Below are 17,834 nucleotides of genomic sequence, written 5' to 3' on the forward strand. Positions count from 1 at the left end.
TGTTTCTGAATTTATGCATATAAATGCTGCAACTTTATAACACCAACATCTCTGTAACACAATTTTCCCTCAATTGAAGTCTTGCAAACCAACAAATTTCACATCTAATTTCTAAAGAACCTTATCCAAGTCACCTTTAATCTTGAGTACCATGTAGAAATGAAACAAATTCAATCAGAGAACCCACAAATGCAGCAATGAAGCCTGATTTCCCATGCTGGCAGCAGCAATTTCTTGCTTCACATAGCAATTTATTGTGCTCACTTGCACAATATTAAGACCGGAATCAAAATACCATGCTGGAAATCAAAATCTCAGGAGAAAACACCAGTCTCATGGGCGGAATCAATTTGTCATGATTCTGGAAGCAGGAAAGACTCGGGCAGAGTCCCACTCGCAAATTGCGGGTGCTTGGTGCGTGATTCGCTGACAGCGAGACTCTGACAATGAAACTAGGGTCGAGGGTAGATCAGAGGATGAGTTCAATTGTGTTGGTTGTGTGACAAAAAAAAATAAAAAATAAAAAGAAACACAGGAGGTTAGGTTTTTTGAAGAGCCAACGAGTGAAGATGGTTGGTTGGCACATGGGGATTGGTTGAACTGCATTGAAAATTTGAGGGAGAGGATTTTCAGGGGTTCTGGATGGTAGCGGTGGTGTTGCAGGAAGGGGTCTGGAAAGTGCTGTTTGAAAAATTGGGACACAACTAAGATTTTTGAATGTTCAGAAACTGCCTTTTCTATTTTTTTAAGCTGAAATTTTAGCAGAGTGGATAGTTGAAGGGGATGAATCTGGGAGTGGAATTTAGATTCCTGGATGCAAAATGGAATATTTTGAGGGAGAAATAGAAGAGATTAGTAAGACAGAATTGAAGGGGAGAAACAAACAGAAGAGAAAGGAAGAAGAAGAGGAAGAAGCAGCCGGACCGAAGAAAATCGAGGAAGAAGAAGAGAAGGGAGAAGAGGGGAAGAATTACATAAGGAGAGCGAAATAATCCAGCAAGGCATAATAACAGAGAGGTTTCTGGACAGAACAGAGCAGACAGAAAGAGAAAAGAGGGAGAAGAAAGAAGGAAGGAGGAAGAACAAGAATGATTGGAGGGAAATTGGGGGGATTGAAATGGGAGAAGGAAGATAAAATTTGGCCTCTGATGCCAAATGATGCAGGGGCAGTATCAAGGATCTGCAGCCACGGGAGAATTTAGAAGAAATTGAAGAAGAAGGAGAAGAGAGAAGAGCAGATACAGTGGGAAACTCTCATTCAATTCCAATTTAAATTAAACTCAAACTGCTTACAACACAGCTTTCACACACTGTTTATAAGAAAGCCTCTTCACATGAAATTACACATAAACCGCCAAAACTACATTACATTACAAACATACCCATTGACTACTCAAATACTACAAAAAAACCCCCAAATACACATAATATTCTACTAATTAAACTATACACATATTGAACTGCTAACTTAACCCAACAATTCCTTGCCCAACTCTTCTTATTTATTCTCCATCAAGGATCTTCCCAAGGTCTTGCTTCTTGTCTTACATCACCTCCCAAACGGAAGATTTCATGGGAAATTTGTAAACCCTCCAACTTCTCCTGGATATTAGTCAAAATAAATTTTGCAGAGCACTGAAACTTTTCACGAACATAAAACGTACCAAGCCCACTTTTGTTACTGTTGACTTTTAGTTTGTGAAATTTATCTTTAATCCAAGATTTAGTCATTTTATTGGGCATCAACAGCCCATATCAGTATCATGCAATCATTACTTTTTGACAATAACACAAACTGATGTTGATAATAATAACAATAATAATAATGATAATTAGATTACCATTTTTCCTAAAAGCTTAAGCTATTAGGTTGTGGGCCAATAATATATATCAAGCTTTAACAATGGAAACAACAGCATAACAACAACAACAATAATAATAATTATTCAAATTATTATTATTATTATAAACAATAACAATGACATAGGGGTTTTCTTGTTTTGTTTATCTTTGACAATTGTTTTTCCCTCTTTCGAGGATTTCTTATCCTTTCCTAGGCTGTAAACGTGGAATCTCTTTATCCCCTTTGCTTAGGATTTTCTTTTATTTTCTCAAAATAATAAGAATATAGGATGACCATGATAATGAACAAGAGGAAGAACACCAGTATTAAATAAAATAGTCTATCACCTAGTGCACAATGTTGCCAAACTTTAGCTTCAATTGTATTACTTGAAGTAATAAATACACAAAAAAGTTTTAGACCCCTATTACTTCTTGAAAAGGGTTTGGAAAGTGCACGAAAGCTTATGAATGTCGTGAATCATGATTTTAATGTATGCAAGTTGATCATTGTGCATTTCTTTTGGTTTTTTCCCTAAATTTTGATGGTTTTTGGTGGTTATTGAAGTGTCATATTTCTTGTGCTAAGACTTAATATACTTTGTTGGTCCACAAAAACCACAACCTAACAGCTAAAGCTCTTGGTAATGTGGTAAATTACTAGTAACCTAACATGGTATGGAAACCATGTCTTGGAGGTCCTAGGTTTCTATTCTTGTTTTGCTGTGGTGTTTGTTTGATTTTGTCGATGCCCATTTTTTATCAGGTCTTGTTTGCTTTGCTTAGCTGGCATAGAGGTGATTGGGAACCCATTTTGGTGTTTTTTCCCTGCTTTAATTGTATTTTGGGGGCATCCCAAAGCATCAATTTGGTGTTTAAAGGTGTTCTTCCTGGTTGGATTGGCCTTTTCTGGCTTAATTTAACTTCCTTGGTGTGTCCAAGCACCCTAAAGGGCAAGGAAGTAGTTTTCCTTGCTCTTAGGGGCACTCTTGGGATTATCTTGTTTTTACCCCTAGCCTCTTGCCTATAAATAGGAGGCTAGGGTAGGAGAATATAAGGCTAGGGTAAGAGGCAATAAAAAGGGAAGAGAGTAATATGTTTTGAAGGAGAGAAGGGGAGAGACATTTGTTTCTTGGGAAGTACAAGAGAGAGGGGGAATTGAGAGGGAAGTAGAGAGAGAGAGAGAGAGAGAGAGAGAGAGAGAGTGTGACAAAAAATAATCTAAGTTTGCAAAGAGAGAGTGATTTACTTCTCCTGATTGAGTTTGGTCTTGGAAGAATATAACAAGATTAATAATAATAATAATAATAATAATAATAATAATAATAATAATAATAATAGGAATATACTATGACAAAGAACCCCTCTTTTGCCTCGACCATTTAGAATTCTCCATCTCAATGGTGGTTATAGCTACCACCAATGCTCGCGAGAATACAAGGCAATCCTATGACCACCTGCGACCATGCCGGAGTTCTTGGAACTCTAGCCAAACTCCCCTCCGTCTACCTATTACACTTATTGTTGTGCTTATTATGGTATATTATTATTTAGTTGTTAATATTTATTGTCATTATTATTTATTATGTATGCTATTATTGTCATTATATTTATTTATTTTTGTATTATTTATAACTTATTATTATTATATATCATTAGTATCACTTATTATTATTATTATTATTTATTATAGTATATTAGTATTATCATTACTACTATTATTAGTTATCATTACTTATTATTTATTATTTATTATTATCTTTATTAATTATAAAATATTTCCTCTTTTCTAAATAGCTACAAATATTTTAAAAAAAATGCAAATAAATCTTAAAAAGGTAAAAAAAAAAATTAAGAAAATCTTTTATAAATTTCAAAAAAATAGAAAGAGCCAACAAAAAAAAAATGATTCAAGGATGGTTGGATTTATTGTGAAATCAAAGGGGAACACCTTTTGGTTTACTTTCAATTTAGATGATTTGCGTGTTTAACAACTTGATATGCATTTTGATCTGTTTGCATACTTGTTCGCTTAACTTGTGCAAATTGGAGACTTTAGTCGCATTTTTGGGCTCGTCTTAGGAAATAGGGTGTCTCCTTGTTAGCTTATGTGATGTCACCCTGGCTTTTGATGGGACGGGCAAGAGACTCTCCATGGCGCTTTTCTATTTTCCCTCCCTAGGCGAGTACTCTTCCTAGTCCGTATTGGAGAATGGAAGCAGGTGCTTTCACCGCGGGATTAAAGCACAAAGGATAAACTTGGAATTCTCTATTCATTTTCAAGATGCCACTTTTGCACCCAATTTTTTTAAAAAAATTTAGCTTCAAATTGTTTCCTTTTATGGCTGATGATGAAACTTTAGTTGCTTTTTCAAAAACTTCCTCCTTTTGATGGATCTCAAATCCAATAAATATCATTTTTCAATTCACCCTCTCTCTGATTGATTGCAAAGCAAACCTCCCAATACTTCCATCTTTCCTAAAAACATATTGAATTTCAATTTTAATCATCATTAATCCTTGATTTCAATAAAATCAAATGGCCTTAATTTGATTGCTAATCAAATCCACCCATTACTTCCATTTTTTGCCGGCCTAGCTTTTACCAAAATTTATCAATAGAACACTTTCATTGTCATTCAAGCAAATATAAGCAGAAGCAATAAGCAACTTATGAAAGCAATGTCACTAAAGCAGTAAACATTGAAGCAATGAAATTCATTATCAACACCTCCGTTAACTATATGTTTCTAGCGAGGGAGGCAAGTAGGCTAAACACGTTTACAATAGCTAGTGAGTTTTCCTAGTTGATGAACACTCACGCTCCCCTTGAATGGATACTGTCTCTCCCTCATGAGAGCAAGCCCAATTCTCCAATAGTTGCTTAAATGGGTCTTACCACTGTGTCTTACATGCTTCGAATTGCATTCTATGCGCCTCCAGACCAATCCTACCTCCCACGTCTTGACCTTATTCGGATCCATCTTCCAGGCCTAGATGATCCTTATTGGCCTCAATCACGCACTTGGTCCTCCAACTATTAGCACATCAGGAAAATTAGTTTCACACTTCGACTTTACGAAGTCGTTTTCCTAGAGTTACAAACCATTGGCTCTGATACCACTTCTTAGCACCGGAGGAGTCCATGTACTTCCATTTTTCCAAAAGCATATCAGATTTTAATTCCAATCGTCATTAATGCTTTGTTTCAATAAAATCAAACTCCTTTAATTTGATTGCCAATCAATTTTCCATTACATCAATCTTTCCAAAATTTTCAGCCTTCAAATCAGATAGTCTTTAAATTCCTTGATTTCAATCATATCAAATCTCATATTTAATTTGATTGCAATCCAAATTTCTCCATTTTTTCATATTTTTTCAAAAAAGCCAGTTTTGAAGTTCGATTGCCTTTAAATTTATTGATTCCAATCAAATCAAATATTATTTTTCCATTTTCTCCATTTTTTGTAAAATTTCAAATTTTAAGGTTTACCTAAGGCCAACCCTTTTTCAAACAAGAGTATGTTAGGGTTTGAAAACTCATCGTGTGGACTCTTGGACGATGATCTTTCATCAGATGACTGAAAAGGGAATTCTTTCTTCTTCCTTCTTCTTCTTCTTCTTCTTCTTTTTTTTTTTTTGGGGGGGGGGGGGGTCAATAGAGGTGTTGGTTGACTGATTTCCCTTAGAATGGTTGGTCAACCACCTCTATGCAAAAGTGTACTCCCAAACTCTTTTATCTGATTTGTAGATCTCTTAGGATTTTTCTTTGTTCTCCCTTCAAAAAATAAAGGTGACATTCATGTCTTGTAATTAAAGTCTGTCTTCTTTAGGTTTTTTTATTTGGGGATGGCCATGCAACTCTCATTTCTCGTCACCCCCATACAGAATCTGGTGTCGATAGATTGTTAAAAAAATTATTTAATTTTCTCGTAATGATGTTATTTGTCTTTTTGTTTCTCTCTCCATGTGCAGTTGGGCTGCACATGCAAGGAAATATTAAAGCTTGATATGCATTGTTGGCCCACAACCTAAGAGCTTAATTTTTACGTGGAGTGCTAATCTATCAACTTGAGGTGGCGTTGCTTCAAATTTTATCTTCATTGTGAGATGACTGCTATCTTCCTAGTTTAATCTCCATCTGAGGATGATGAAAATTTTCATGGTTGAAATACTATCTGTGATGTGATGGTACCTTTCATTTTCTCTGGGATTCTTTGACAATCCTGTACTGAACATTTGTGGAAGAGTGCACAATTTTTTTTTTTAAATTCTGAAAGCATGTTGCCTTTGACATTTTTTTTATAGGATTTTTAGTGTAAATTTTTCCCTTACTCTATGTTTCTGCATTATTGCAGAATTGTTTTTATTTGTGGATGTATGTTTTTTTAATTATTGACTTGGAATTTTGTGAGAGAAAGAAAGAATGAATACAACATGAGTGAATATATGTTTTATCCTGCATTTATTCACAATTTTGCAAATGAAAAATTTTCCAATGTTATCCTATTTTATGGTGTAACTTTTTTTGTACTTGTTCATTTTGCAGTTCAAGAGATACAATTGTGCTTACCATGAGATTATTTATCATAAGGGTATGACTTTCAATTTTCAAACTTTACAGCTTGAAACTCTGGATTATGTTGTATATTTTCATGGCATGGAGTGTTGATATATTTCAGCTTTCATATTGTTTCATTTATGGTTTCCTGTAACCTGTCCAAATAATTGGCACAGGGGCTTAATTTTTATAACTGTTGTTTTTGTCATTCTACGTTGTTCCTCTTTCTTAAGGTGTATGACAAAGAAATTTGATGGCTAATCTATATGCATGGAACTTTTAGATTTAATAAACTTTGATCAAGTGTCTCTGTTGTTGTATATATGTGGACTAGCAGGAAACGGGAGAAAGATACCCCAATTCTTGATATTTTACGTATTTTTGCATGTTTAACTTTGAAGGAGGATTTGTTATGCTCCTTTTTGTTCCTCTTGTTCTTTTAATAAAATATCATTTTTAAAAAATAAATAAATAAATTGGTTCAGCTCCAAAGTAATTCCCTGTGTGTTGTATTTGGGGAAAACAGAAAATTTCATCTGCCAAGAGGGAAGGTGACAAGCTTCCCAATTCTTGGAGCCTTTGTGGCTCTTTAGAAGCAAAAATGTTCAAGCAAGCTCTCCTTTGGAAGTGGTTTTTTGGAGGTTTGCAGTTGAAGATAATGGGCTCTGTAAGAAGGGTTAGCGAGAGGGACTATTGAGTCAGGGGAGATGGGTTGGTCTCAAAGGATGAGTCTTCGTAATGAGTCGTGAGAATGTGTATGGGTTTTTTCAGACAAAAAAAGATTGAAGTGGGTATTGGTCCCATGGTTCTCTTCTGGCAGGATGTCTGATGTGCAGATGAGATCGTTGTGTAATAAATTCCCAAATTTATATACTAAAAAGAGAGATATATGTTTAATATGTGAAGGAGAGGGACCTAGTTTGGTCCAAAATTTTGTAGGGGACCCCATCTTGAGTTTTTAGAAGTTTTCTTAGATATTCTATCAGCAGAACATCAATACGTCTAACTAGTACAAGATTAGGTGTGTGCCTTCCAATCTAATTCTGGTTGAGGATTGAACCTTCCCTTTTCCCTTCAATTTAGTTCTATATCAACTCTCAAATCTATCTTACCCATAGGGTTTTATAGTCAATACATTTTTCCCCTCTTAATTTATTGTTGTGTCAGCACTCAGAAAGGACTTCTCTTTTTGGTTTTATTGAGTAAATCTGACATTCTGAAGATTTAATCTGTGGCGCTTCTGTTCAGAGATAATTAATATATTGCTACTTGGTCTGATAACCTGTGTGGATCATAATTGGTAACTTAAATCAGTATTGTCAGTTTATCTGCTGCGTAAGCTATTAACGCCATCAGGTTGTAGGACCTATTATATACTCATGCTGTGTACTGCCATGTTGTAAAGGTATTAGAGTCTTTTCTCCTTGGCTGGGATGAAAAACATCTTATATTTTCACAATATATATTTTTGCATGTCTATTATGTCTTCCACTGATAAAGTTACAGCTGATACAGCTAATGTTCAGATTGCAGCAATTAAGCTGTGCCTCTAATTATTTATTAGTGGAGCCTAGGAACAACAGTAAAGTTGTCAATGTGTGACTTGGAGGTCACGGGTTCGAGGCTTGGAAATAGCCTCTTGCAAAAAAATGCGAGGTAAGGCTGAGTACTATAGACCTTCCCTGGACCCTGCTTACACAGGAGCTTTGTCCACCTGGCTGCCCTTTTATGTTCTTTGAGTTTACATTAACATTGTGGGTAAATTGAAATATATTAAGTCAGATGCCTGCCTACCTTTGCCTGATCTCAAAGAGTGATGAACGGATGTGAAAGAATGGTAATATGGGGTTGTATAGAATCATCTATTGCTGCTAATATCATGTTCCATTATGCTACCACAGTTGAGGAACTTTGTTGCATGTAAGCCTCTAACTAATGTTTGTCGACGAGACAACACTGTTCATCGGCGAGTGGCCTTCGTACGTTTGTCGACAAGGCCATTGGGTTCGTCGGTGAGGCCTCTAAAATTTGCCTCAAAAAGTTTCTTTCAACTTAGAACTAATGTAAATGTATTTTTCATGAAATGCATGAGTCCTAAGGTCTATCTAAGGTATGTTTGAGCTTCGAGTTATATCATATGAAATATGTAAATACATTCAATTCTAAATACCTATTCCCAATGAAAATCTTGATCTTGAAGCTTGCTTCCTAAATACACTCAATTCTAAATACCTATTCCCAATGAAGATCTTGATCTTGAAGCTTGCTTCCTCATCCTTTCATTCCTCTAGTTCCATGGATTGCGCCAAGTGATATGTACTTTAGGTTCCTCGTGGCTTCCATACAAGTTCACTGTTCATGCATTCTAAATCATGATCCTGTTCACAAACTCAATTGCACAGGTCAAATACCAAGTTTGTCATTATCAAAACAGGATTGGACTCATAGAGTCAACACATGTCATGTTGTATTCGTAACCTATATTAGTATTGGTGCTTCCTAGCTCCCTAGGTTATCAAATTTTTTTCTACTAACCATATGATATGATAGGTGTCACCAACTTTTTTCCTGCCCTCCAGTATTTTAAAAATTTACTTCAAGTTACCTTTTTCTAATGGGTTCATTACTACAATTAAGGGGAGAGGAATAGAAAACCCTGCTACCTCCCTCTCTCTTTCTTTTGTTTTGTGCGTTTCAAAGTCCCCCTTAAATCTCGTGTCTGTTAGCAAAATTGCAGAGTCAATAAATTGCTCGATAACCTCTTTCTTGACTTTGTTCTTATTCAGTATTTGAAGATGAAGAAGACGATTGGCACAGTACATGAGATTGGTGGACTATACTAGTTTGAATCGCTTTCTCCTCCCATTGTCTGCAATGTTATTGATACACCACATCAAATCCATTTGTTGCCTTGGTCATCTATCATTGCACAAGTTAGAACAACTAGTCCTTGCTTTGAATTTTGTGTCTAATCTTGAGTTTGAGTCTTGTCAATTAGGATAGCACCACTGTGTTCCCTTTGCTCCCCAAGTTAAGAAACGATCAGTTAGCCCTTTCATGTTAGTCCATTCTAAGGTTTTTGGTCATAGTTGTGCCACGTTAAATTTGAGTTTTAGCACTTTGTTACACTGGTAGATGAGTATGTTAGATTATCACTTTACTTAAAGGCTTAAGCTATTATTTTGTGGGCCAACAATGTGTATCATGCCCTAAAACTCCCTTGCATGTGCAATCTAATGGCATATGGGAAGATAAACACACAATAAATAACACCCAATATAAGGAATACAATAATTTTTAAACACTACACAATAAGCTCAGGCAATAAGACTAGTACCCACCTCCTAGTAACTAACTTTGGTACCATGTTAGATTACCACTTCACCTAAAAGTTTAAGATATGAGGTTGTGGGCCAATAATGTATATCAAACCTTAACAAACTACTCCAGCATGACATGGTTGTATTTGATGAAAGATCGGTTTGAGTTGTTTAATATCTTTTGTGCCTTCTATTCTCAGATAAGGACTCAATTTAAAATGAGAGTCTAAATATTTAGTTGTCAAAATGCAAAGGAGCATTTTAGTACTCAATTCCCTACCTATATGACCAAGCCTTTATTTGGATTTTGGAATGTCTTAAAAAAAGTACTTATTTAAAAAAGTATTTAAAATAAGTACTTATGTAAAAGGAGGCATTTGGTTTGTGCACCAAAAACTACTACTTAGGAAAAAAAAATTTGAAAACCACTCATTTTGGGAGAAAAAGTACTTCTCCCAAAGTATTCTCGAATTATTTCTTGGGCCCTTACAAGTATTTATTACTGTGGAGAGGCGGTGGAAAACTTGTAATATGGAACAAATTTTTGACATGTTGCGAATTTTATATTCTTCGTTCTCATTCTCTCTCTCCAGATCGGCCCTCTCGCAGACACACATTGCTCCGTAGATATGGTGGCTGACGTCACCTGCACCTCCTTATCCTCTTCTTCGTCCTTCTCCACCTCACCTCCTTCATCAACATCTCCTCCACCTCTGCCCTTGATGGACCTCGCTTCCTCCTTCTACACTACCACCAACACCTCCATCGCCTCTACCCTCGTTTGTTAGCCTTCGCCGCCTCCACACTCCTTGGCATCCATCAATGCATCCTCCTCCTCCTTCCCCACCCTAGGCTCCAGTCCTCCTCCTTCTTGACCTAGTTCCAGATTTTTGTTTTGTTCTTATACACACACACACACAAGTAGATTGTTCATTGACATCATTTAAAAAAAATTTTAATTAACATATAATATTTTCATTAACAAATATTAACATGTTAAGTTTAATTGTTGTTAATTACTTTTGATTATATGTTACTTTTTTAATTAGTACTATTGTTATCTATTTTTAATGCTAATTAAAAAATTTAGTTAAAATGTTATATGATATGTTAATTAAATAATGTTTACAATTTTAATTAGAAAACACTTAAATATTAAGTAACATAAATATTAATTGAATTGTTAATTTGAAAATAATTGAACTATTAATAAAAATTTGTTTAATAATATTAGTAACATATTTTCATAATCATATTTTTCTCAAATAGCAAAGAAAGTTGGTGGTGGGATAAAGATGTACAAAAATTAATAAATAAAAAGAATTTGGTATAAAACGTGGCAAAATGTAGAAATAGGGATAACTTTGAAAAGTATAAGGAGGCAAGAAAAGATGCAAAAAAGGGAGTTAGTGAAGCTAAATACAGATCATTTAATAGTTTGTAATTGTATGATAGATTTTGATACAAAAGAAGGGGAAAGAGATATATTTAAACTTGCTAAAGCTAGATAAAAAAAGAGTAAGGACTCAGGAAACGTAAAATGTATAAAAAAGTGAGGATGATATTGTCTTGGTTAAGGACGAAGACATTAAAGAAAGATGGCAAAGTTACTTTAGTAAGTTTTTTAATGAAAACCAAATAGAAGGCTTAAACTTAGAATTGTCAAATGAGGAAAAGACTAAAAATATGAGATTTATTGGCAAAATTAGGGTTAACGAAGTTAAGTTTGCACTAAAAAAATGAAAAATGGGACAGCTATGGGACCAGATTATATCCCAATTGAAGTTTGGAAATGCTAAGGTGATAACGGAATTATATGGTTAACTAATTTATTTAATACAATTATAAAAACTAAGAAAATGCTAAATGAATGGAGGAAAAGTACTTTAATACTTGTATACAAAAATAAAGGAGATATTCAAAATTGTAATAACTAGCGTGGAATTAAACTTATGAGTCATACGATGAAACTATAGGAAAGGGTAGTTGAACAAAGATTAAGGCTAGAAATGAAGGTCTCAGAAAGTCAATTTGGTTTTGTACTCGAGAGATCTACCACTGAAGCTATATATCTTTTAAGAAGATTAATGGAAAAGTTAAGGGAAAAGAAGAGGGACTTGCATATGATATTTATTGACCTTGAGAAAGCATATGATAGGATACCTAAGGAAGTTCTATGGTGGGTTTTAGAAAAAAAGAGTGTATGTAGTAGGTATACTAATGTCATTAAGGATATGTATGATGGAGTAATGACTAGTGTAAGGACTATAGATGGAGAAACTAGAGAATTTCCAATCACCATAGGTGTACATCAAGGATCTGCTTTGAGTCCTTATCTTTTTACTATAGTGATGGACCAATTGACTAAGAGTACTCAAAAGGAGGTTCCATGGTGTATGTTGTTTGCAGATGATATTATATTAATTGATGAAACTAGGGACGGAGTAGAGGTTGAGTTAGAATTATGGAGAGAAGCTTTGGAATCTAGAGACTTTAGGATAAGTAGAAATAAGACATAATAAATGAAATGTAATTTTAGTAATGATAGGAGGAATATTGGAGACAAAGTTAAACTTGATGATGAAGAAATAAGTAGCACTTGTAGATTTCAATACCTTGGATCTATTATGCAAACTGAAGGAGAAATTGAAGATGATGTAATGCATAGAGTTAAAGCAAGTTGGGTAAAATGGAGAAGTGTTTCAAGTGTGCTTTGTGATCGTAGAATACCCTTAAAATTGAAAGGAAAGTTTTATAGGACAGTTATAAGACCAGCTATACTATATGGATCGGAATGTTGGGCGACGAAGAAACATAATATTCAAAAAGTAAAAGTTGCTGAGATGAGAATGTTTAGATGGATGAGTGGTGTAACATTGAAAGATAAATTAAGGAATGAACATATTCGCAGTAAGTTAGGTGTAGCTCGTATAGAATATGAGATAAGGGAAGGACGACTTAGATGGTATGAACACTTGCAACGTAGGCCGCATAGTGCACCAGTGAGGAAGAGTGAGTTAGTTACTGTGAGGGGCAATAGAAGGGGTAGGGGTAGGGGTAGGTCTAAAATAACTTGGGAAGGGATAGTAAGGATTTAATATCCCTGAATCTGTCAAAAGAAATGATCCATGATCGCATAAATTGGCGGAAAATGATTCATATAGCTGACTCCACCTAGTGGGACTTAAGGCTTAGTTTTGCTGTGTTGTAATTTCATAGTCATATATTATTTTTTGCTTATAATATATTATTTTGAAATTTAGTGTAAATGATATAATAAATTTTCACGCAGCACTTGTTATAAAAATTCTGTTCTAATCATTTAGTCTATTTCCCCAAAAAGGACACGTGTGGTACTTCTAGTAGTTTATGTTTATGATACCATTATTACTGGTAATGACCAGAGGCAGTTTATTCAATGAAATATATGTTGGACTTGCTATGTGAGACTAGTTTTTTAGGAGCTGAACTAGATACTCCTATGGATCTTAAAATGTAGTTGTCTAGGGTTGTCAGGCTAAACTTTGAAGACAAATGTTAATATAGGCAGTTGGTTGGCAAATTGATCTACTCAATTGTCACTAGCCCTAACTTATCTTTTGAAGTTGCGGTGGTCAGTCAGTTTATGAAAAATGTCAAACAACCCCATTGGATGGTGTTTGTAGAATTTCAAAGTATCTCAAAGGCTCTCCTGGCAAAGGCTTGATTTATAAATGTTATAAAAACTGTGAAATCATTAGATACTCTGATGCAAATTGGGCCAGTGCAGTGGATTATCGATACTTCTACTTTTGTGGGAGGTAATCCTGTTACTTAGAAGAAACAAACTACTGTAGCAAGATCTAGTTCTGAAGCAGAACGCAAACTATGGCTCAACTGTGACTGAGCTTATGTGGATAAAGTCTCTTATGTTGGAGATGGGATTTTTAGTAATGTAGCCAATAGGTATCTTTTGTGATAATCAGGCTACCACTTATATCGTAGCAATCAAGTATTTTATGAGAGGACAAAACACATTGCAGTTAACAGTGATTTTTAGAGTGATGCTGCGTTGAAGAAGGTTGTGAGGACTCCTTTTGTGAAATTTGTGGATCAGTTCACGAAGCCTTTATTTGAGCATGTCCTGTCTAGTAGTTGTAACTTGTAACTAGCTGGGTTGCAGGGTATTTATACACCTCCAGCATGATTGTTAGTGTTAAAAAGAAAAAATGTTTTTTGAGTAATTAGGTTCTGTGAGTGGCAAAGTTTTGTCTTTTTAAGTCATTATTATTATTGATATATGAGGGCAGACCTGAAGCTGTATGCAAGGCTCCATGAAACTGCCACATCTTTTTCTCTTGCTTTCTTGTTATTTTCTTCTCTCTTCTCTTCTCTGCTCTATTTCTAACTTTATAACACTATTGAGAGGATTGTCCTTATTTCTATATTTCTCATCTCCTTCAAACATGCTTTTCTCACATTGGTCTTTTGTTTCTATTCCTCAATACTAGACAAAAGCAAGAAAAAATCCAAAGTGAAGGGAAGCTATGGTAGAAGAAATGAAACCTAAAAGAAAAATGATACCAAGGAGTCTGTCTCTCCTCTAGGCTCTTGCATAAAAGAAATGCTTGGGGTGTAAATGGGTTCTCATAATCAATAGAAAGCAGATGGACCAATAGAGAGATATAAGGCAAGACTTGTTGCCAAGGGCAAACCTAGGCATGGATTTTGAACCTCGTTTAGAAGCTGTCTGCCAGGTCTTGAAGTACTTGGAAGCAAGACTTGTGAACCTCATTTAGAAGTTGTCTACCAGATCTTGAAGTACTTGGAAGCAGTTCTTTTAGACATGGACACTTGAGATGGAAGCCTTCACTGGCATTGATTGTGGAGGCTCAGTAATGATGACTGTTCCGCATCAGAATACTATACATACATTGGTGGAAAGTTAGTGGCTTGGAGAAACAAGAAACAAAAAGTGGTGGCTTGGTCCGCAAGGACAGATTAGAGTTATGGCTCATGGAGTTTGCAGGCTAACGTGACTTCCAATCTTAGTGAGAGATATGTGAATAGTGAATAGTCATTCTATGCAATTATACTGTGACAATAAAGCAGCTACCAATATTGCAGACAATCTAGTTGAAGATGACTGGACAAAGCACATTGAGAATCATACACTTCTTCAAAAAATAGACTGCTGAAGGCTTGAACTGATTCTCTTATTACCTGATGCGTTTACGAACGGTCTTAATAGCAAACCTATCCATCCTTTAGTAAGCAAGTTAGGCATGAAAGTGCACATGTACCTACTTGAGGGGGAGCATTGGAGTGAGAATTATTCTGATTATAAGTGGCATAATTGTGTTTTTCACATTGATAATATATAATGGGTGTTGTGCGATAGTAGCTACAACCTGCAGTATCTCTCTGTCTCAACGAGTCTTATTTCTAACTGTAGTTTCAAGACATTGTTCAAATCACTATGTATTTGTTTAGAAAAGACTGGAATTTTTGTGCTTTATATCAATGATATTTTCATTTTTGTTAATAATATAACTGGTACTGAAGAGTTTAAAGTTAAATATGTATGAGCATGTTCTGAAGGTTTGGGATCTCAGTTACTTTCTTGTTATTGAGATGGTTTGAAGTAAGTGCCCGTTGTCGCAAAGAAATTTTCTTCTTCTTACAAGCATGGGCATGCTTGGTGCCAATCCAATAGATAGGCCTCTGCATCTGAAATTTCTATGTTACATCACATGGTAGGAAAGATTTTGATGAGAAGCGCATGTATAGACGACTGGTTGGTGAAGTTGTTTTTACTGTTACCAGGCCTAACATATCTTCTGCTGCTAATGCTGTCAGTCTTGATTGTCGAGCAAGTACATTGGAAGACTCTTTGTGAGATACTACTATCTAAGAAGGGTTGCTGGTAAAGGACTGACTTGACGATCAAATTGACACTTAAATTGTGGGATATTCTGATGCAGGTTGGGTTCTAGCAAATGTTGACTAAAGGTCAACAAGTGGCTATTGTAACTTTGTGGGTGGAAGTTCGGTGAGACATGGAAGAGTAAAATGCAAGTCACTCTAGGTAAGGACCAGAGGCCTAATGTTGGGCCATGACTCAATGGTGCAGGACCTTAACTCCCCATTAAAATCTGTAGCAAACATTTATAGGCCGAGCATGCTGGGAGTCGAGGAAATAAAATAAGGAAACCTAGCAATAAATAAAACACTATTTCTTTAACAGACAAATCCTTGTCATATATTTTGAATAATCTAGGACCCTAATAAAATGCCATGTAGAAAATATTATGAAAATAGAAGAAAAAAGTAAAGATTGCAGTAATGTCTTGGAATTGAGCTAGTAATCCCCAATTCCTTGCCCCTGCTCATGCGAGATCTCTATATGTTTCATCTCTGTCTCTCCATAATTAATGTGATTGAAATCTCTCTTGCAGTTGTCATGTTCTATTCGAAGCTAAGCAAGGGTAATATGAGTAGGGCTCTAACTTGAGGAGAGTTTTTAAAGTGGAACATGGATACTAGGTCCTGCAGAAGCAGACTGGAAACCTAGAAACCAGTTGTTCGCTCCGTTCTATTGTTCTTTGTTCGTCTATATTACCATTTATGTCTCTTCTTTATAATAGGATAATATTTTCTGTCTTAATGCTCCGATCTCATATTGTGACTGTTACACTGAAACCTTTGTTTGCAAAGGCTTTTAAAGCAATGCAGTGGAATCCCATATGTTCAGTTGAAATAATAGTGTCTTGTGTTGTGTTCCGATTATGCAAAAGTGGAATTTGACAATTGTATCTTGCACATTACCAAATTTTACACCAGCAAACACTTAGCGGGAGATGCATTCGAATACAATTCACTAATTTACGACCGAAATTTTGCAATTGGTGTCTGGATGTTATTGTCATTCTTTGCAGCTTCATAATAAGTGTGATTCCATTTGATTTTTTATTCTTTTAACAAGGATTTTTGACTTCTTACAGGCTAGTGAGAAAAAGAAAGGAAGAAAGAGAAGTTTATTCTTTAACAAGTGAAGTGGGGCAGGCAGGTTATTCAATGCTGTCCAGCAGTTCAGGCTGGCGGAGGGAGGGTGAAGTATTTGGGAGTGAGCTAGGTAGGGTGTGTAAGTAATACATTGGTTTTGGGAGGGATACATTCTATTTTTTTGGACATTCTTATTGTAGCCCATGTATTGCTGCTGCCGCTAATCTTTAAAAGAAAAGTCAATATATATTCCATGTGCGTAGGAGGCAGGGAAAGTTTTGAGGTTATAAATGAGCTTGAGTAATGCCTGTGTTATTTACTTACGGCTAATATGATGCTGTTTTCCATAGCCTGTATATTTTGGCTGCCTAACGCGTGCATTATTATCTCCACCTCAGCAGCTAAATAATACATTAATCCTATGCGTTTGAGAGTATGAATTTCAAATTTTAGATTTGAATATTTGTATAGATTTGGATAAAATGTGATATAATTTTATATTGAATTTTTAAAAAAAAAATTACAAAAATTCAAATTCAAGTCGGGAAATTTTATGTAGAAAATATGAATAAAAAAAAAATATAGTAGAAGATGAAATTGGCATACAGATGCACAAACATTAATCTTGTGCTTGTATTTGGGGGAGGCCTTGGATTTAGATTTATGTAGATTTGAGAGGAATGCAATGTAAAACTGTATTAAGATTTGTTTATGAATCTGTGCTCCCAGCCACTGTAAAATATAAACAATAAGGAAGCTCATCTTGAGATGAGTGAGCTGCTGCACACAGGGCTGGTGTGATCTGTGATGTTGTTAGTGGGATGAAGAAACAGGCCAGCTCCATGAAAGCCTAAAATACAGGAAGAAGCAGAGGCAGGCAAATACATCCTGAGTGCGGGCAAGGCTGTTGAGAATTTTAAAGTTATGATGTGATGCTTGGCTTCTCATGTTTTATTGATCTTTCGATCCAGGTTTTTCGGATTTTCAGGTCTCAGCCGATTTTGCTATGGTTCTCTGCTTCATAAGCACTCAATTGTACACTATTTTATTATGAACTACTGTACCTTGTCAAAGAAAACACGTTTCACGATTGTTCAATTGTCTTTGGAGCCAAAACTAATTTT

At 35.4% G+C, this 17,834-nt stretch overlaps 1 protein-coding gene across 8 annotated transcripts in view; it reads left to right on the forward strand.

The window, feature by feature from the left end:
• The window catches only part of LOC131160384 (uncharacterized), a 68,222-nt gene extending 51,208 nt beyond the window's left edge, over nt 1–17,014 (forward strand). For 7 of the 8 annotated variants that reach the window (XM_058116018.1, XM_058116017.1, XM_058116024.1 and 4 more), the window contains 2 exons: nt 6,395–6,440; nt 16,710–17,014. In XM_058116018.1, coding sequence (XP_057972001.1) covers nt 6,395–6,440; nt 16,710–16,760 — 97 coding nt within the window. In that variant the 3' untranslated portion in view covers nt 16,761–17,014. Of the gene's footprint in view, nt 1–5,820; nt 5,951–6,394; nt 6,441–16,709 lie in introns of those variants that run through there. The other variant, XM_058116022.1, reaches the window with a different exon arrangement.
• The last annotated feature ends 820 nt before the right edge of the window (nt 17,015–17,834 follow it).

The sequence above is a fragment of the Malania oleifera genome, chromosome 7 (assembly GCF_029873635.1).
Source record: "Malania oleifera isolate guangnan ecotype guangnan chromosome 7, ASM2987363v1, whole genome shotgun sequence".
NCBI classification, from domain to species: Eukaryota; Viridiplantae; Streptophyta; class Magnoliopsida; order Santalales; family Ximeniaceae; genus Malania; species Malania oleifera.